The sequence below is a fragment of the Lemur catta genome, chromosome 20 (genome assembly GCF_020740605.2).
Source record: "Lemur catta isolate mLemCat1 chromosome 20, mLemCat1.pri, whole genome shotgun sequence".
Taxonomy (NCBI): domain Eukaryota; kingdom Metazoa; phylum Chordata; class Mammalia; order Primates; family Lemuridae; genus Lemur; species Lemur catta.
The window spans coordinates 31,471,372-31,492,470 of NC_059147.1; the positions used below are offsets into that span (position 1 = coordinate 31,471,372).

Genomic DNA, 21,099 nt, shown 5'->3' on the forward strand with positions numbered 1-21,099 from the left:
AGCTGTACTTATTTGAATTAAAGCCAAACCCCTCGACATACAGACAAGCTGCTCCAGGCCCCAGGCCACCCCTCCTGGAGCCTGTGTCCACACTCCCATCCCCTCACCCCCTTTGCCCGCCTTACTCCTCTGCTCCCCGAGTTGTCAGCTCAGGTGCCACCTCCTCAGGGAAGCCCTCCTTGATACCTCAACCAGGTCCAGGGACTTTGCAATCTTCTCTTGTAAAACCTGGGCCTTTTTCTCAAAAGAGGGCTTATTCTCAGCTGTCACTGTGTGCCCACCGGTGGGACCAGCTGATTAATATCCCTCATCCCTGCTAGACTCAGCCTCCCTGAGGGCGGGCACTGTGTCTTGAGTTTGTTCACCACTGGGTCCCCTAATGAGGCCAGTGTCTGGCACACAGTAGGTGCTCAACAAACACCCATCTGCACTCACCCTTCAAGATTCCACTTGCAAGAGGAACCCACAGGAGGGAGACACAGGCCTTCCGGTTCCGCCTGCCCCAGGTCAGGCCACTTCTGCAGCCGTGTGGACAGGAAAAGGTGGCGTTTGCTCAGGCCTGGCACTCTGATTTCAGAGGTCTGGGATGGAGGCCTCACCTGTACTTTCAAAGCTCCCAGGGATCCTTATTCACAGTCAGGGATGAGACCCCGGGCCTAGGGGCAGATTTGAGAGAGTCCCTTGCTCTTGCTATGCCACCTCTTATTTGGGACAGGGAGTGGGGAAGGCGGTGAGCCGAGGGTAGGGTCCAGCAGGCCAGGAGGTTCCAGGACAGGATCAAGGGCTTGGAGGGCCAGAGTGCATGAGAGTGACGTGAAGACACACCCCTTCTGAGCCCACCTTCTGTGGCGGTAGCTAAAGCTCCTATGCTGGGAAGCAAGGGACCTAGTTTAGCTCCCTGTGTTCTAAGTATAGGAAAAAACACAAGCCCACAGAGGTGACGGGGACTAGTGGCAGGCATGAGGTGATAACATGGTACCCTTACAGACGCCCTCTGCAAGCGTAATTGTCACTGCTCCTTAAGCCTTCCTCTGCAATAGGCAAGGTTGTGGCCCATTTTGCAGATGAGGAAATCAAGGCTCAGAGAGGTTAACTGACTTGCCTAGAGCCACACAGCTGTGAACAGACGAGCAGGTATTAGAACCCAGATGTGGCTGGGGCAGGCCAGGGTTGGGATGGTGACAACCCTCAGCCCCCATCCCCTGGGCAGCGCAGCCTTGGCCTTGGCCTTGGCCTTGCCCACACCGTATAGGATTCCTTCCTGCTCCGATTTTGGCTTCTGCCCTCTCCCTGCCCCCGCCCTGCCCCGCACGCAGCTGCTCCAAGCCCGGTCGCCTGTGCGTGTAAAACTCTGGCCTGATTCTCAGTTCCCACCGGATCCGGTGTGCTGGAAGTGCAGGTTTTCAGCTCTAGGACAACCTCAGAAAGGGTGTCACGGCCAAGCCAAAGGGGACGCTTCCTCTTGGCTTTTCCTGAAAAGACAGAAAGGAGTGTTCCGGCTCCCACTCAAAAAGGATGGCAACCTGCAGTCATGTCACTATCCCAAATCCTGGGCCTCCCCACTCCCCTCTCAAGCCACAGCTCCAGGAACGGCGGGAGACCTGGGTTCAAGTCCCAGCCCTGCCGCTTTCTGCCTGGGTAACCTTGGGTGAATTAGTCTCTCTGAGCCTCAGTTTCCATAAAATGGGAAGCACCTATGTCTCATGGCTGTTAAGAATTAAACAAGCTACTGAATGTGAACAAGCCCCACGCAGCCCCACAAATGCCTCTTCCATCTGAACGTGAGGATGATTGCCTGTGTTCCTAAAGAAAGAAAACTCTGCGTGACAAATCGGAAAAGCAAACTGGTTTTTGAAAAACAAAAACGTTTATTTCTGTAAACTGTCTGAGTGCAGAGATGTTCCTCACGACCCCAATACAGTACAGATTTCTTCCCCAAAATGAAATGAGCAAGGAAAAAAAGAAAAAGAACTCTATAAAATGCGCTCATGAAGAACCAAGCCAATCTCATCTTTCTTTAGAAACAAAACCAATCCTTTTGCATTTGCGGTGCGGGCCTAGGATCGAAACCACAGACTTCCGGGTGGCCGTGGGGGCCGGAGCAGCCCTTGGGCCGGGCCATCCCCGCTGCTCGCAGGGACCTCGCTGAACGTAAGGGGTCAGTTCTCAGTTCTACCTAAATTGCTGCTCCCCACCCCGGGCCTCCCTCCCTAACATCTTGTCACTTTGGGAGCCCCTGAGGTTATCCCTGAAATATTCCTCCGGTCAACTCTGGACTCTGACTTGGCCTCCTCTCCAAGCCACAAGGAAATCTCAGTCACAAGGGTGGGAACAGGGGGCGGTTTCAGACCATGCGGCAAAGCCCCTGCCAGGCAAGTTTTAAGGCAAAATTTTATCTTATGGAGGCCAGACCCACACTTGTCACCACCCAGCAATGCTGTCGCTGCTGTTGACCATGGAGCGTAGGCAACTCTGAGTGGGACCGGGTGACCCTGGAGCCGACTCTGGGAGGTGGGCGGCGGCCCCACGGGATAAATGCGTGTGCTTATGAAGGCTGCAGTCGCGGGCGCAGCTCGGCGGTGACCGGGAGGCTGAGCCGCAGGAAACCCAGGTGGCGGCCCCGGCCCAGGCTGCGGAAGCCACGAGGGGTCATGGTGAAGCCCACGGGGCAGGCCTCGTCGCGTATGAGAGAAATGCCAGGAAAAGGGGTCACCGCCGCAGGCACCTCAGAGCTGATGACATGCAGGACCTTGGCATCCAAATGATTTTTCTTTAGAACAAAAAAGAGGGGGAATAAAGAAAAAGATCAAAGAAAGATGTTCCATGAGCTTCATGAGATGGGGCACAGCAGGGTTCGCGGGGGAAGCGGGAAGGGGTCTGGGGTGCGGACACAGGGTGGCGGGCGCTGCCTCTCGTGGCTTCTCCTCGGCCTGCTGGGCTGGTGGGCTGGTGGCTGAGGCCGGCGGTCCCCTCCCCGGGGAGCAGGCGGTGACCTTGGCGAGGAGGGCGGGGCTACTCCGTCTGGGCGTCGTAGTTGGCTCCCCCCGCCTTCTTCAGCTCGCTCTTGATGAAATCCTCCTCCAGCTCCTTGCGGTCGCTGATCACGAACTCTTTAGCGAAATTCTACAAGGACAAAAACACACATGGTTCCTATGAAGAGGAAAAGGACGTGATCCAAGTGCGGCTCCGGCAACACGCTAGGCAGTGTTGGCACCTGAAACAGGGGCGAGCAACCACGATGAAAGCTTGGCAGCGGGGCTGACTGGCAGGGGAACACGCCTAGAGACTGGGCCTGGGTGAAGGTGACACGCTGTGTCTTCCCACAACCACAGGGACGGGCCAGTGTGAGCTCTGCCACCTTCCAGCTGCGTGACCCGGGCAAGTCCCTTCAACTCTCTGTGCCTCAACTTCCGCATCTGTGAAAAACCATCTTGTCGGGAGAACAATAGGTTATGAGGTTGGGAAGGCAGGTGGATGTGCTGGTAAATGTTTATGTAACTCCTGACTCTCCAAAAAAAAGGAGGAGGAAAACTCACCTGTAGCGTTTGCCCATTTCCATGGTGTAAATATTCTATGCCCAGAAGGGTTGTGTCACCATCCGTGGAGTTGGGAAGGGAGAGGCATGACAGGTTCTCTCGGCCCCCACTGGTCGCAATGGTGCGGGGCTTCCGGTCCGAGGTCTGAGTGACCAGCCCGGGCACGTACTGGGCTGTCCAGCCACGCTCAGCTACTTGAGGGCAGGGGCTTCATTCGCATTCATTCAACAAACACCACTCCACGTTATGGGGCTGCAGAGCTGAGCAAAACGGGCACACAGGTGTCGCCCACGTAACCCACAGGCCTGGCACACACGAGGCACTTGGTGAATGTTCGTGGCGTGAATGAGTGAAGCGGGTGATGTGGCGAATCAGATAACCCTGAGCTATGGTGACAGACAGGAATACAGGAAAAGCTACCAAAACTACAAATAACAACTCTAAAGGTCAGAAAATCATCCACGTAAAAAAGTCCACAAGGAACTAATGTAAACAAGGACGACCGTCACTAAGTACTTAATATGCGCCAGGCACCGTGCAGTCGTGCTGAGAATGACACGTTAGCAAATACCATTTTCAAAACACTTCGATAGGACCAGCAACTCCACCCCTGGAGACCTGCGCAGGGGGGTGGAAGCACACGCCCACCCACGCGCTCGCACCCAGACGCACGTGGCACGGTGACGGCCAAAACCGGGAAACCACCCAATGTCACCAGCAGATGAGCAAATACACAAGACCTGGTCCAGCCACACCTGGAATATTATTCAGCCTGGCAAAGGAACGAAGTCCTGCTACGTGCCACAACGTGGATGAGCCGCAAAGACGTGACGCTAAGTGAAAGAAGCGAGTCACAAAAGACCACGTATTGTCTGGTTCCATTTACATGAAATGTCTCAAAAAGGGAACTCCACAGAGACAGAAAGCGGATGAGTGGTTTGGTTACCGGGGGCTGGAGAAGGGAACGGAAGATGCTAGAAATGTTCTAAAATTGGGATTGTGGCGATGGTTGCAAAGGTCTGCAAATTTACTAAAAATCACTGAATCGTATACACTGAGGATGAGTTAATTTTGTAGTACATAAATCACCTCAGTAAAGTTGTTTTTAAAAAATCCTGTAAGATAATCAATATTATTTCCATTTTAAAGACGAGAAAACAAAGGCCAGAGGTCACAATACTTGCCCAAAGTCACACAGCTGGAAGGTCCAGTTGACTCTAAAGCTGGCATGTTACGAGAGGCACCATCGCCTTTTGGGGTGAGGAAAATGTTTTGGGGACCAGGTGGAAGTGGTGGCCACACAACATCTCGAATGTACGAAATGCCACTGAGTCGTACATTTTGAAATGGTTAATTTTATGTTAAGGGAATTTCACCTCCATTTAAAACCAAAACCAAACCAAAAAAGTCACCATTCTACCAAGAAGAATGACTAAAGCAGGAGAACCCCCCAAGGTCAAGTTTTACAGTAAAAAGACAAACACCTGGTGCCAAAGCCTCCAAGAATGCTAACAGGGAGGGAGGAGGGAGGTTAACACTTATCGGGCAGCTGATAAGTGCCAGGCACGGCCTCCATCATTCTCTCATGCAATCGCCCTCAGTATATTGGCTTTCTTATTTTTTTTAAGATAAGACCCCTGGGCTGGGCTTGGAGAGATTTGTTCAGAATGACAAAACACCCTGCCGTTCCGCCACACCGTGTCACTGAGTGTGCGTGCAGGGGACCCGTGTAATGAGAGAACACGAGCTGAACTGAGAGCCAGAAAGGAGAACTGAGAATTCATGCATCTCTCATCCCGAGACCCCGCGGCATGCAAGAGGGGCAGAGAGCACCCAAGCACCCAGGAGCAGGAAGCCGAAAGCTCAGGATGCCTGTAGAAGGAAGTCCAAGGTCCCCGGCTTTGTGATAGCCATATATGGCCGTCTAAAGAAGTAAGAAGGCGTGATGTTTGTGTTGGTTAGCTATTACAAGATGTGGATTAAGCAGAAGTCAGTTTGATAAGGTCTAAGAAATCTAAAGTGAAGTGTTGATGGAGCTACGTGCCGTCCACCCTAAAACCACAGGTACCTGGGAAATCAAATTATAACCCAAATAAGCAGCAAAACAGGTGGCAGACTCTAGGAAAATGACATAACAATAAACGTAAATGAACAAAATTACGTTTAAAAATGCTGTTTCAAAGGACAGTAAAAAGCAACCCCAAACCCTATGCCACATACCAGAAACATGTTTAAAACCAAAAGATTAGCAAAACATGATTCCATGTTATAAAAACTATACATATAGAAAAGTAACCATAGGCCGGGTGTCGTGGCTCACACCCGTAATCCTAGCACTCTGGGAGGCCGAAGTGGGAGGATCGCTTGAGCCCAGGAGTTCAAGACCAGCCTAAGCAAGAGCAAGACCCCATCTCTACTAAAAACAGAAAAATTAACTGGGTGCGGTGGTGAGTACCTATAGCCCCAGCTACTTGGGAGGTTGAGGCAGGAGGATCACTTGAGCCCAGGAGTTTGAGGTTGCACTGAGCTATAATGACGCCACTGCACTCTACACAGGGCAACATAGCAAGACTCTGTCTCGAAAAGAAAAGAAAAGAAAAGAAGAGGGGAGGGGAGGGGAGGGGAGAGGAGAGAAAAGAAGAGAAAAGAAAAGAAAAGAAAAGAAAAGAAAAGAAAAGAAAAGAAAAGAAAAGAAAAGAAAAGAAAAGAAAAGGGGAGGGGAGGGGAGGGGAGAGGAGAGAAAAGAAGAGAAAAGAAAAGAAAAGAAAAGAAAAGAAAAGAAAAGAAAAGAAAAGAAAAGAAAAGAAAAGAAAAGAAAAGAAGAGGGGAGGGGAGGGGAGGGGAGAGAAAAGAAAAGAAAAGAAAAGAAAAGAAAAGAAAAGAAAAGAAAAGAAAAGAAAAGAAAAGAAACGAAACCATATGATCTCTGAAAAGGTTTAAAACAAACTGAATCTAACAAGATAGAGAGGCCACCATACAACTGGATGACCCTTTTGGATCAGCCCAATGTCCTTTCCTCTCTACCTCAGTAGACGGGATGGAAGACTATTTTGTCCACAGAAGGCATGTTGTTACAGTGACTGCTTACAAGTCTTAAAGACAGTCATCCAGTGATCCGATTACTGCCAAAAAGAAGGGTACAGATCAAGTGTCTTAACACAGTCAACCGGCTCGCGCCTCCAAGTCCTACCTTACCGTAACATTTCATTTCCAATTTATCCTCAGGGAGACACCAGAGAAACTGTAGACAATCAAGTCCTTCCTCCTTCTTTACTGAAACTTTTTTCTCTTCTAATGACCAACACAGGCCCTTGAAACCTGCGCTCACCCCTTCGTTGGCAGAGGCCCAGGGAGAGACCCAGAGAGGGTGAGCCATTCATCCTGTGGCACAGCGACGTCACGGCCAACGTCACCGGGGGGCCCCCGACTGCCCGGCCCCCGAGGCTGCCGGAGCAGAAGGAACCCATCAGAGACGCCAGAGCAAGATGTGCCAGGGTGGTGGGGGCACTGTCACCTGTGCCTGCAGAAAGATTTTCTGTGTTTTGTCTGGGAACGTGGTGTTCCTCTCTGGCAGCTTCCAGACAAGGGACTTTTCCTTTTTTTGGCCACAGCAGGACTTTTCAAAGAGGCCCCATCCAGCTCAGCCCCCATCAAAATAGGTTGGAAATATGCAACCATCAAGTTAAGACGAGTTTTGCTCCTGTGACCTTCCCAAGGGCACCTATGTTCATGCCTCAAAGATGCAGAGCAGATGCCGGCCCCTTGCCCGCGGAAGGCGCTCTGGCAAAGGATGAGGCTCAGGGACCAGCGGAGCTCTGTGCAGAGTCGAGCATCGGTTTGCAAGGCTCGTTTAAAAAGTACACACATATTTCCCATCCTTGGCTTTAAATCATGCCTTTCATTTTTAAATGGCTCCCACCTGCCTGGGTTTAAACCCCAGAGCGCTGGGAGTAGGTTTGGGCCAAATACAAACAGGGACAGTTGTCCACATGCCCCTCCGGCAGCTGGCCCTCCCTAGGGACTCAACCTCCCCGAGCTCAGTCTCCTTATCTGCACATGGGGACAGCAACAGCCCCTGTGTCCTGGGCCGCTGTGAGGATCTTGTGAGCGTGCAAAGTGCTGGGACACTTGATGAGTGTGCCCGGCACAGAGTGAGGGACATTTTACACGGCTGTGGGCTCCCCTTCATCCTCAAGCTTGTAGGGGAATTTAAGATACAAAGAAGTTCTCGGAACTGCTCAGAGCAAAGGCTGGTTCCTCTTCTCCCCCTTCCCAGTGTTTACTTTTCAGCGAAGGAAAGTCCCAGGAATTCCTCTGAATAACCAAGGCGGTGACACTGGCGGAGACAGGATGGTAAATCCAATCCCCTGGGTTGGCTGCGGGGGGACAGGGAGGAGCCGTCGGGGGAGAACTGTCAGGTCTTCTACTCAGAGCGTCTGGACCGTGGTATCTCCCTAACCGCCGTGGAGAACCCGGGTTTCGGGTTGGGGGGAAGTTCTGGGAAGAAAAAGGTGAGTGGGGATTCTTTGGGACAGTTAAATCTGTGATATCAGCAATGCACACTTTTATAAAGTGAGGCCAGGGAGGAGAGGTGATCTTCGTTGTATCCAAAGACAATGAAAGCTAAAGCAATTCATTCTTCCCACAAGCACGTGTTTATTGAACACTTATTATAGGCCATAGACTCTCCTAGGCTCTGGGAGTCGAAATTCTGGCATTTATGGGCCTCTCTGAGGGACTGAGACCAGAAAAAGAGGAGCAGGGCCCTAAAACGCCCTGAAGGGAGCGTTCAGTGGCTCTGGGCCCCGCTTTCCATCTCCGTGAAAGAAGGCGGCTGCACAAAGGGTCTCCCAGGGCTTTCCCCACTGGTGGTCCGGGGACCGACACCCAAGCCTCGGGAGCACATGGACATGGACAAAGTTCCACCGTGGACATCAGAGTCCGAGGGGCGCTGGGGAGAACTGCCACAGAAAAGTCGGCTTTGGGCTCAGGGCACGGCTCTCAAAGCGAAGGCTGAGCCGGCTCCAGGCCTATTCCACATCCTGGCAAAAAACGTAGGGGATAGAATCTCTTCTCCCACGTGCATGAGATGGGGGGGGCAGACACGTGCTGGCCACAGTGACGCGTCTTTCCCCCCAAGTGCATGAAGATTAATTATAAACCACAGACCGTAGAGGGCAGAAGGAAAGCAGTCAGTCCCGCACACCCTGCGTCTTGCTAGGAGAAGGACCACCTCCAGGGAGCGTGGGCCAAAGGAAAGCGCACCCCACACAGCTGCCAGCCCCTCCCGGCCCCACGCTGCCCCTCCTACAACTGTTCCAAAGTGCTTGAAAGACCAAGGTTTTTTAAATCCTACCAGCAAGGTGTAATTGACTCAAAAAGAACAGGTTGTTATAAGAGGCATGAGTCATCCTAGAAAATGGGGAAAAAACAAACAGATCAGAATGGCACGGCTGAGCGTGTGACAGATAAGGGAGCAATGGCACCTGTGTCACCCTCACAGCTCAGGAGTGAGCGACCCTGCTTCACTAGGGAGAGAACAAAGGACAAGAGAGAGGCACACAGCTATGATTCAGGTAGGCCCGGGGTGAGCATCTAATGAAGATGGAAGGAGGAAGGCCTGGCGTCCCAAGAACACGCTGTGACTAGGCTTGGGACAAAACTGAATAGGGACAGTTGTTCCTATGCCTGGAATCCTGACACCTGCAGGGCCGCCCACCTCTTTAGCATTTGGGCAACTGCCTAGAGTCTAACCCTCGGCTTTCCTAACCACAGATATGTACAGAAGCCCAACTCCACCTCGTCTGACTTCAGACTGTTGCTTCATCCAGCCCAGGGACAGCAAGAACGTGGGAAACGTACCCTACTCTCCCCTCCCGTGTCCACAGCAGACATCACAAATCAATCCTGGCACTTTCCCCGCTGAGTCCAGGCTTAACCTCAGAATCCCTCTTAATCCAGAACTCCAAATAGCCCATGCCTGCTGATCAGTTGATAAGCTAGAGATTAACTCCAGGTTCAGGTCAACTTCTGCTCAGTCAAAAGTGTGCCTAGCACTTCATGTTGCTCAGCCACAACCCTGTTTGGGAATTTTTCCCAAAGAAATAACAGAATTTTTTTTAAATGACAACACATATACTCAAAGATGTTCATTGCCAGTAAATACCAGACCATTTCCGTTTTTCAACAAAAATTGAATAAGTGAACAGTATCTATGTTGAACGCTTTATATACATCAGGCACTTATTATATACAGTACCTTACTTGATCTTCACAATCCCATGCGTTAAATATTATCATCCCCATTTTTCAGATGAGGAAATTGAGGATCAGGGAGGTGACGCAGCCAGCAAAAGGTCACGTGATTAACTCCACGCCAAGGTCTTTACGTGAAGCAGGGACACATACACACACCCCACGCACGTACACACACACACACACACACACACACACAGGAGCAAACACACAACATGGGTATCGGACTTACATGTGTTGTGCTACGCTCACAAAATAGTATTTGGTCATTAAAATTACGAAAACTGAAGACATTTGTGAAATGTTAAGAGAAAAGACACAGCTGTGTCTCTGCTACCATAAAGGCTGCGTAGAAACACGGGCCATGAGGCAGGGCCCCACGGAGGCAGGGAAATCTCTGCGCGGCGTGGAGGGTGGCAGCTGGCCACCGCGCTCCTTCACTGCATCTGAGCGCTTTTGCAAGCCACAGCGATTGGGGTAAAATCACCAACCGCCACTTTGTCTTCCTGGGAGAAGAGGGAGAGTGGGAGCCTGGGCTTGCTCCAGAGGGGAATCTCAAAAGACAGAATGTCCAGGGACAAATGCTGGCCAGAGGGGACAGAGGTGGGCACCGGTACCGGAAGCAACGGGAGCAAAGACGCTGGTGCAGAGCGACAGGACTGAGAGTGCGGCAGCCTCCAGCCTCCACCCAGCATGTGGAAACGCTCAGCTCACACAGGAGGCCCTTGGGTTCATTTCGTCCGGCCCCTTCGATCAGGACCTGTACTCGTCCTAGCCAGGTGTCCTCAGGGCACGGCGACTGCACTGGACTGACTGTCGGGAACCACCGCATCGGGGCATCAGGAGGCCAGCTGCTGGCAGGTGACCCGGGCAGGTGCAATGCTAAGGCAGGCCGGCTGGCCAAGGGCTGGCACCTGGCCTGGAGCTTCGCGAAGGGCAGGCAGCCCACAGCCTGCTGGGCAGACCTGTTTGCGCAGTAAAGTGGCCTCATTTACATGCTAGGCCCAAACCCAGGGTGTGGGGCTCTCCCCTCTCCCCTAAGAGCTTTTCACCCCTTTGGTAACAGGAGCACCAAGCTGGCTCCTCCACTCTCCCGTTTAAAGTCTTCCCAGAGCCCCCCCACGGCTTTAAAGTGGTCTCCGGTCCCTCACCACAGGCTTCTGCCTCAACACTCAGCGTGGCTCAAGAATGCATCCTCTCCAAGCCTCAGTTTCCCCATCTGTGTATTGGGGGTGAGACAGCACCTGGCACTGCATGCGTGGTACCTGGTACCACCGTTCATAGGCCGCTGGAGAGCTTTCCACTTTTCAATCAGGTAGTCTGTGTTTTCAAAATATATGAGAGGAGCCACGGGAAGCCCTGCTGCGGGCTGGCCCAGGTGACATGCATGGGACCGAAAGGCCTTCTGGCTTTGAGACTACACCTCCTTCCATGAGCCACTGGCTTGAAGAAGTGTAAACACCCCAGGTGAAAACAAACAGCTGACAGTCCTGGGGCAGTGAGGCTCCATGGCTGGTCCCTGGCTGGTCCCTGGAGAGCCGAGGCAGCTCATGCCCCGCAAAGGGGGGTGGTGGCCGGGCAAGTCTCATTGCCCAGAGCTGCGTGGGCTCCCCCAGCCGCCCCTCGCGGGCTCCCACTTCTGCTTTCCACCGAAACAAAAGCAAGGCCTTTGGAAATGTCACCCGCCCCCGAATCCCTCCCTGGGTGTAACCGGCTTCCACAGTTGAATTCAAACCAAAGAACAGTTACTGCGAGTTTGTTAGCGTCTGTCCTAGCAATACACAAAGAACCCGGATGGACAGCTTCATTTCTTCTCTGTTTGAGCACCTACCGTGCCTGCACACAGCACCGTCCAGGCGCTGGGAGTCCCGTGTAGTACGGTAGCCATGGCTCGGGGAGCCGCCTGCCCTCAGGGGCTTACTTTCTAGCAGGGCACTTAGTTATAATTCCTGGAACCTGGACCACAGTGGAAACAGATACCGAAGCAATTAACTCTGATGGAGCCTGGTAGGGGTGTGGGGTAAAGAATCAGGGTCAGCTGAGCGTGTGATCCCAGCATTTTGGGAGGCTGAAGTGGGAGGATCGCTTGAGGCCAGGAGTTCGAGGCTGACACTGCACTCCAGCCTGGGCAACAGAGTGAGACCATCTCAAAAAAAAAAAAAAAATCAGGGTTTTGAAGGATAAATAAGAGTTTACCAAGAGTCACCAACACTTACATTGTCATTTTCACAAGTGAGAACACAGAAATTCTAGAGAGAAAATTACTTGCCCAAGGTCCTACAGCTGTGCGCTGATGAAGCCAGAATACGGACTTGAGTCTCACTCCCCGAAGGCCAGGATGTTTTCCATTTGACAGAGCAGCACAACAGTGTTCAGTTTCCAGTTTAAAAAAGTTTCCACCATCGAGAAAGAGGGAAAGCCAGTAAATTTAAAAACAAATGTGCATGAGCAACACGAGTTTATACAACTCGTATAGCCGTAGACGCGTGTCTACACAGGAAAGCGTCCACATTCCACTTACAGCCTCTGACCGGTTTCCTTGGTGCGGGAAGACTTTGGAAACGTGTGGGGAGGGGATGTGACTGAGTCGGGGCCCTGAGACCACAGTCTGGCTTCCAGGCTTAGCCCCCGCCACATCCAACCCTGGGCAAGGCATGCCACTTCCTTCGGTCTCGGGCTCCGCATCCGGGAAAAGGAATAAATGACTTAATATGTGGAAGGTCTGCAAAGGGTGTCAGGCACATAGCAGGGACACGAGCTGTTGTTACTGATGTATTTGCCACATTGGTACAAAAGAGGTGCTCAGAGGGGAGGGCTGGGTACACCTGGCCCTGGGTGGATGGGATCCCGTATTGAAGCTGCCCCTGCTTCTGGGCTCAGAAGCATCAGAAGAGACCCTGAGCTGCGGGGTCTGCTCCACTCCTGAAACGCTGTCCTCCCGCCCCCACAGATCCTTGGAGGAAACAACCTCTGTCGTTCTCTTTTCCCAGTGCTGGAAGCTGGACATTCCCTCTGGATACTTGGCTCTGGGAACCCTCATATTATGTTAAAAAATAAATAAAAGCATCACATGAGGAAAACCGTTTTGCAAGACAAGCACGATGCATCATTGACCGGGTCTGGCTCTAAATCAAGATAGCCGGGCCCCGGCGCAGGGCAGGTCGCTGTCAGCAGCCACCACATTGTCCCAACAATCTCGTGAAAGACACGAGAACAATGGGGCCGATGTTCTGTCCCGGGCACCAGCCGGGCACTTCTGTGTGGCAGACGGCAGCTGTGGCGAGGCAGCCGTGCGTGCTGCGTGCTCAGCTCATTCCAGGGACTCAGGTCTGGGCGCCACAATCGCCCGGCCCACCACACCCGGCAGCCCCTGTGGCCTGGCTGGCACCTGTGGCCTGGCTGGCACCTGGCTTGTTTCCCCCCAGCCACAGATGCCACTCAGGCTCTCAGTCTGGCTCTGAATACAGACCCAGAGTGGAACCTCCTGACCATTCATGGGTCCAGGGTCTCGCCCCAGCTCTGTTACTTGTTGGCTGTGGGTTCAGGGCAGGACCTATCACTGGTCTGAGCCTCAGTTTCCCCCTATGCCGGCACACCTACGTGGCAGGCCAAAGATGAAGTATGGATTGTCTCAAGTTAGCACTGGCAAGCGTGGGTGAGGCCAGGACCTTTCTGTGTTGCTGACAGCTGTGACTTTGGTCCAGGCCATTTGCAAGACAATTAGGCAATTGGGGAACAAGATTCACATCCCATAGCTCAGCATAGGCATCTACCATCTCCTAAGGAAATAACCCACAACGTAGAAACATTTTCCACCCAAACTGTGCGTCATGGTGTTGTCTAAAAGGGAAAACTGGAAGTAACAGCTACTACTTCCAGGGTCATTACCAGACACTGTTCTAAACACTTTCTCTATATTTGTTTATTTAATCCCCACAGCAACCCTAACAGTCAGATGCTACATTAGACGTCAAGTGACTGAGGCCCAGAGAGGGTAAGCAACGTGCCCCAGGCCACACAGCAAGTGATGAGGCTGAATGTAAACCCACACCATCTGGCTCAAAAGTCAGACCACTGCACTCTACTGCCTCTTTGTCAAAGTCAAATAAGGTTCTTTGTTAAAGGTAAAATGGCTTCATAAAAAAATTACCCCATTTTAAAAAAAGAAAAAGAAAAATTTTCACAATATGCCAAAGTAGAATATGACACAGCAACTCATCCAATTCATCACTTCACAGATGAGGAAACTGAGGCCCGGGGAGAGAGAGGGACTCGCCCGTGTTCAGACGGGCAGTTAGTGGCACAAAGGGCATCCCTCTCGGTTCCAGTCACTCTGCCTCAGTGACGTGCAACCAACTTCCACTCGCCCCGTTTCCTGCAAAGCACCAGGATGGTGTAAATTACTTTATTACAACAGAAGTCAAGGATCTATTCATACCGTAATCTTAAAACTGAAAGTGAATCCACTTATTCTTCACATGGAAATGATGGCGAAAGGCAGCTGGAGAAGTGACCCAGTCCCAGGACATGGGATCCGGGGTGGCCCAGCCGGAAGCTCCCTTAGAGAACATCTGGTCTGAGTGTCCGTTAGGCAGAGGGAGAACTGACACATGCCAGTACCGGCATGACTTTAGTGACCAGCCTGAACAACATAGTGAGACCCCATCTCTACAAAAACTAGAAAAATTAGCCGGGCATGGTGGTGCACACCTGTAGTCCCAGCTACTTGGGAGGCTGAGGCAGGAGGATCGCTTGAGCCCGGGAGTTTGCGGTTGCTGTGAGCTACGATGACGCATACCTTTTAAAACTGATTCCCATGACTAATAATGCCAGAACAGAACCCCATACCTCCTGAGAATGTATTCTAAAGAAACAATTCAATGGAAGAGAAAAAGGAGCTGTGTGTATTAAAATGTTGCTTGGAACAACATTTATAAAAAGAAACATTGGAAGCAACTCAAGAGGCCACGCACAGGGGAACATTCAGTACATGACGGTGCACTTGTGAAGTGGGACACGCTGCTACAGAAAAACACTAACTGCAAAGACAACGCAGCCACATAATTTATGAAATGATATTAACCTGAAAACGAAAGCAGCTGCCGACCACAGTGAGATCTCGGGCCGCGCCTGCCGCAGCGAGGAGGGGCAGGGGGAGATCAGAAAATAGGCAGATTATTTTTTAAATAAAATTTTTATTCTGGAAGAGTTTTAGACTTACAGAAAAGTTATAAGAGATGGTACTGAGAGTTTCCCATCCCCACAACACACACACACACACACACACACACACACACACACACACACACACTCACACTCACACTCACACTCACACTGTTTCCCCAGCTGTTAACGTCACACTCCTGCGGTACGTGTGTCACAGTGAAACAGCCAGCTCTGGTGTTGGTGTTCCAATTAACCAAACTGGGTTGTATTCAGATTTCACCAGTTTTTCTGCTCATGAGTCTACTCCAGAATTGGATTGTGACCCAGAATCACATTGTATATAGCCTATTTTTTGTCTGTTTTTGTTTTGCAATTCAGTGGTTTTTGGTATACTCACACATATGTGCACCGACTGTGACAGTCAATTTTAGGGCATTTTCATCACCTCATAAAGAAATCCTGCATCTTTTAGCTATGCTCCCCCCCCACCGTTAGCCTGTTACTTTTAAACATGTATCTTATTGTGAGCCAATTACACTGTTTCGTATCTGCAAAGCAATGCACGTGGGGCGGGGGTGGTGCTGGGGCCCCTTGTCTGCGGCTGGGAGCGAGTCCTTCCTTTATGAGGTTTGGAGGGGAAAGAGCTCTCTCTCCCTCACCTACCCCTCCTCTGGGTTGGCTTTTTGGAATTCAGGTTTCCTCTTCTCAACATGACCCCACACCCTAACCCCAAACAGACCACCTTAAAAGCTTCCAGCATTGAAAGTGCTGATTTTCTTCAATGGCCAGAATGTTAAAGCACCATTGAGAAAGGCCACACGTTGACCCCCCACAGGATCCCCACGGCCACCACGGCCACCACGGCCGCCACGGGAGCCAGCCCCCTTCTCTGCGGGCGACCTGCCCCACCCACAGGGTAGACCAGCTGCCACGTTCCTGCCGTGGTGCCCAGGATCGTGAGCACAGTCACCTTCTCCAAGCCACATTCTTAAACAACTTGACCATTTCACCAGTGGCTCTAGGGTCCAGAGACACAGCAGGGCCTGTTCAAAGTCTCAGCAAAGTCCCAGACCCAGGAGTCAGGCCCAGCCCTCTCTGCCCCTGCCGGATGGCGAACCTTTTGCGTGGAATGACCTCCCCGGCCCCGAAGGAACACGGGAGACTTACCTGCACGACCTCCTTCACCAGGGTCTTGTCCGTGCCGGTCTTGGCGCGCTGCAGCCCGCTGACGTTCTCGCCGACCCACGTGATGAGGGCGAACTTGGACCTCTTGCTCATGGCGTCCCCGGTGGTGAAGCGCACGAACGCAAACAGCCGGACGTCATCTGTGGCCAACAGCAAAGACAGAATACCCAAAACCACGTCCTCGGAGAGGCTCTGAGCCACGAGTGTGGCCGGAGCCGCGCGGCGGGGGTCCAGGCACAAGCACCAGCGCGGAAGGCGGGAAGGAGGCTTCATACGTTGACCTCGGCCAACGCTCCCGCCTTTAATCCTGACAGTAGCACTTAAGCCTCCGGTGCCCGTTTCACGAGGGACACGAGGTTCAGCAAGGCCACGTGACACGCCCAAGGTCGTGCAGGCAGCTCGAGGCCATGCTGGGGTTTGAATCCAGGCCCCTGGCTGCAACCCCACCACCCTCACACCGTCAAGCCTCAAACTGGATCCCAGTTAGGGAACAGAAATTCAACTCTTCTTACCCTCAATCCTTGAGCTCCTGCCTGGAATGGGAAAGCCACGCCCAGAGCGCCCGGGAAGGGCTGGGGTAGAGGCGGGAACCAGGAGAAAGTGGCCCCTACTCTGGCCTGGGCTGCAGCTCCAGGCCCAGCGGGGATGCTTAGCTTACGGCTGGACAGTGAGGCCAGGGACGAATCCTGCATGTGACTCCACTGGGCGTGTCATGCTTGTTATACAGTCGCTTCTATTAAAATGACTTTGGGGGCAACTCTGTCCCACTGATCTATGCTAAGCTTTGTCTCAGAGCCACGCTGTTTTCGTTATCGTCACTTCAGAGTCTCTCACAACCCACCTCACCCAGCTCCCCATCCCTTGATGCTCTGCGTCAGCAAAATGGCATTCGATGTTCCTGAGCGTTTAAAGTGACGTGTGTGCGAGCAGCCCCCTAGGACAGGCCGCGACTGTGGACCTCAGCACTGGGGACGTTTGGGGCTGGCCCATTCTCAGCGCCGGGACCACCCCACACTTTGTGGGGTGTTGAGCAGCATCTCTCGCCCTCACTAGATGCCAGGACCAGCCCCCAGTTGTGACAACCAAAAACACCTCCGGACATTGCCAGATGGCCCCTGCGGGGCAGAACACCCGAGTTGAGAAACTCTGGTCTAGACACAGTTTGTGTCTGCATTTAATCAGGACCCATGTCGGGTTCCCACCACAGTTCTGCACTTCACGGAAGACATCGCATAGCTTCACTCAGCTTCACTCCTAAGTACTTCATATTTTAATTTCCATTTTCAATGAGATCTCATTACAGTTCCTAACCGGCACCCACAGGCCCACAGGGACGCGACTGGTTTGGAGCTCTTCGTCTGTGTCAGCCACCGTGACGAACCCCTGTGTTCTCACAGGGCTCTCAGTTGCTGGCTTTAGGGCTTCTCGGGTACCCGAGGATGCCACCCAGTGATACATTCGCTTCTTAAACATGGGAGGGACTCGAGCCACAGGGGATCTTCCCAAATGCAGATCCTGATGCAGCAGGTCTGGGGGGAGCCCCAGGGGGTACCTGAGCCCAGGGGTCAGTAGGTGACAAGGCAGTGGGGACAGAAGAACGGATGGTCTCAGAGGCATTGCAAGGGCCTGGTGACCGGCTGGACACGAGGACAGGAGTCCCCAGGAGACCATGCAGGCAAGAGCTCCACCTGTCCCTCCCAGGCCCCTGCCTTAATTCCCAAGCCTGGGTCTCGGATGCCTCATCTGTAAAACAGGTGATTCTTCTTGTCCTTCCCAGTTTTTTCCTTTATTGAGATAAAAAGTCAGAAAATTCACCCTTTCAACCATTTTAAAGTATACAACTCAGTGGCTTTAAGTACACTCACCTGTTGTGCAACCATCGCCCCCATCTAATTCCAGAACATTTACGTCACCCCAAAAGGAACCCATGTCCCCGTCAGCAGTCACTCCCCATTCTCCACCCTCCTCCGCCAGGCCCTGGCAACCGCTAATCCACTCTCTGTGGCTACGGATTTGCTGTTCTGGACGTTTCATAGAAACGCAGTCATCAGTGCATGGCCTTTGTGGCCGGGTTCTGACACTCGGTGTCTTGCTTTCAAGGTCGGTCCCTGTTGCGCCTGTATCAGCACTTCCCTCCTTTAGACAGCCCGATGGCACATTCCATCGGACGACAGCCCACATGTGGCCCGTCCACTCATCAGTTCGTAGACATTCAGGTCGCTACCAAACTGGGGCGATTCCCCCCCATCAGTCACCCACGCAGAGTAAACGTGAAAGCTACAAACCCACCTGGCCCAAGAGGTACAAGGACAGGACCTTGTCCTTGTACTTAAAGCCACTGCCACAGGGCAGAGCTGCCAAGCGGTCACCACACACAGGAAACGCGAGAGTGAGTCTGCAGACCGGCACCCGCAGGCTGAGACGGGAGAAGCCCGGCAGCCGCAAGCCTGTCCCAGCAGCCAGCGTGGCCGGGACGCCAGTGCCGCTCTGCCTAGTGCTGTCCCTGGCGTTGTCCGGGCACCGGCACCGAAGTGTTTAATTAAATTGCAGCCTTGACCTGAGGGGGAGGAGGGCCCGGCACAGCCCAGCTGCCTCCCCGACTGGATCTCACAAGCAAGAGAGCACAGCGAGTCTGTTTCCATGGCAACCACTCTGTGTTTCCCATTTCCACGCTGGTCAGCCCAGACACGCGGGTTCCAGTGACTGCCTGTGGATCAAGCTGCCCGTCTCTGGCCAAAGCCTCTGTGTGGGAAAGTCACTGGCCCCGCTTTGGGCCAACGCAGTTTTTGGAGGCCCTGACCCCCTGTTCAGCCCAGTGCCGAGCCCCCACCGCCTCTCTTCCCGATGTCACCCACTCCCGTGGCCCTGGCCAGCTTCTCTGGGCAACACTACGCCTGTTCCAAGGTCCGCCCTCTCCGCTGGCTGCTGCATGTCTCCACCCGGCCGTCCTCGGCGCACCCCCAACTCTCCAAGTCCGTTCCTCCGCCTTTCAGACCTTCCCGTTCTACCTCGGGCAGCTCCGCCTCCCTCTAGGGTCGTCCAGGTTCTCGCTGGAGAGCAAGCGTTCTCCCAGTTAAACTGTCCCACACACCGGCCCAGGGCCTGGCAGAGAGGGACGCATGATAAGTCAGTCACCCCACCCCTCGCCCCAAGGGCATTGGGAACCTTCCAGAGCCACAGGCTGATGATGTCATTTAAATTATCATGGGAGGGGGGGAAGAGGGACGTGGTTTCCTGGGTGACTGCTCAGTGCTTATCTGACAATAGTTTGGTCAAACAAGATTGCTGACAGGCGTGTTTTTGGAAATCCACTGGAGATGTGGCATGACCGGGAATGTCAGCTGAGTCCCAGGCTGCTGGTCCGACCTGAGGCTGCTCCCCCTCGCTCACCCTGAAGGAGGTTCCAGCCCCTTCGACCTCAGCCTGGGCATCGCAGGAGGAAGTGCTGGCCCTTCATCCCGGCTCGCTGGGGGATTTCCTTCCCTCTCCTGGTCAGACAAGGGCAGCCATGGCACCGTCAGTGGGGAGCGTCATGCGCCCTCGGTCACCTCCTGCTGACATCGCTGTCATATGCAGGAAAACTCGGGCACATCCACGGAAGAGCACAGCGAAACATCATCATATATATATTTTACTGCGTGTGCGTGTATGTGTACAAGTATGTATGTGCGTGTGCTGAGATGGCCAAACTGGCCAGAAGAAGGTTGGAACCTGGGCTTCCCGTCACCCCCACTGTGCCACTCGGTTCCAGTGAGGCCAATGGTCCGTCTTTGCAGATGGAGGTGGAGGGTCCAGCTCAGGCAGAGGAGAGAGGGAGACTGGGCCACCCCCGAGGGGAACACTGGACCAGGACGTCACCCATACACAGGCACCGGGAGACAGGGGCCCCAAGCTCCTCCTGCGGGGGGGCATCTGCAGGGCAATGGTCTGCACCTGCTGCCCCAGGCTCAGCCTGCTCTGCGGCATCCAGGGTAAGAGTTTGAGTCCCAGAATCCATTAGAAACTTCCCCTCACTGAGCACCAGCTCTGTGACCTAGATCAGATTCCTGAATGTCTAAAGGCCTCGGTTTGCTCATCTGCAAAATGTGTCCAATACTTATCTGATAAAGTGGTTGTGAGGATGAAATGGAAAAGAAATGAGAGGGAAGGACTTGGCCCCTGGGGACAGGTGCTGGGTTTGGACCCCCCCACACACAATGACTCGGCTCTCAGGCCCCCAGGGGCCTCCTAATTGCCAAATCCAACCAGCAGCATCTTCTCTGTGCGCATATGCGCACCTGAGCCCTTGGTGCCACGGCACTCTGAACCGTTTCCAACCCCGCCCTTCTTGAAATGCTCCCTCCCCGCCGCACCCAGGACATGGCGCCTCTCGGTTCTCAGCAGAGCGCCAATCCTGCCTCCTCCTTCCTTCTGCCTCCACTTGAACACTCCCCGAGGTTCCAACTCGTCCCTCCTTTCCCCTGACACTCTGTCCCTACGGGATCTGGGCTATTACGGCCAGGACACTGGGCCCTCAGACACCCTCGTCCCTGCCCTCACGGCTGCCAACCAGCCTGTGCCCCCAGCTAGGCGGGCAGAGTCTGCACCTGTTGCGTTCCGTGTCCTGGCACCTCACGCGCCTCACATACCAACATTCGCCGTGGCAACCTGGTCCGCTGACGGGAGCACACACGCCAGAGACAAGCGGGCCAGGGCCCGAGCCCAGCTAGCTGCCTTTACAGCTCCGTAACGTCAGATAAGAATCTTCATGCTCTGAGCCTCGGTTGTTCCAGCTGTAGAATGGGGACAACTTTCTATACCCAGCAAACCTACGCCCATTCTGCCGGGTTTCAAAGTGGAGGCTCCTGGGCACACACAGAGTCCCTGGGTCACTCATTGCATGAGTCTTTCTCACGGGCCTGCTACGTGCCAATCACAGGGCCATGTGCCGAGGGAGACAGAGGAGACCGTGAGGGCC

At 53.3% G+C, this 21,099-nt stretch overlaps 1 protein-coding gene across 1 annotated transcript in view; it reads right to left on the reverse strand.

The window, feature by feature from the left end:
* Positions 1 to 1,845: 1,845 nt before the first annotated feature.
* Positions 1,846 to 21,099, reverse strand: part of COTL1 (coactosin like F-actin binding protein 1) — a 36,653-nt gene continuing 17,399 nt past the window's right edge. The window contains exons 3-4 of the mRNA XM_045533709.1: positions 16,125 to 16,282; positions 1,846 to 3,123 (exon numbers count right to left, since the gene is read on the reverse strand). Of these exons, the coding sequence (XP_045389665.1) occupies positions 3,013 to 3,123; positions 16,125 to 16,282 (269 nt within the window). The 3' untranslated portion in view covers positions 1,846 to 3,012. The remainder of the gene's footprint in view (positions 3,124 to 16,124; positions 16,283 to 21,099) is intronic.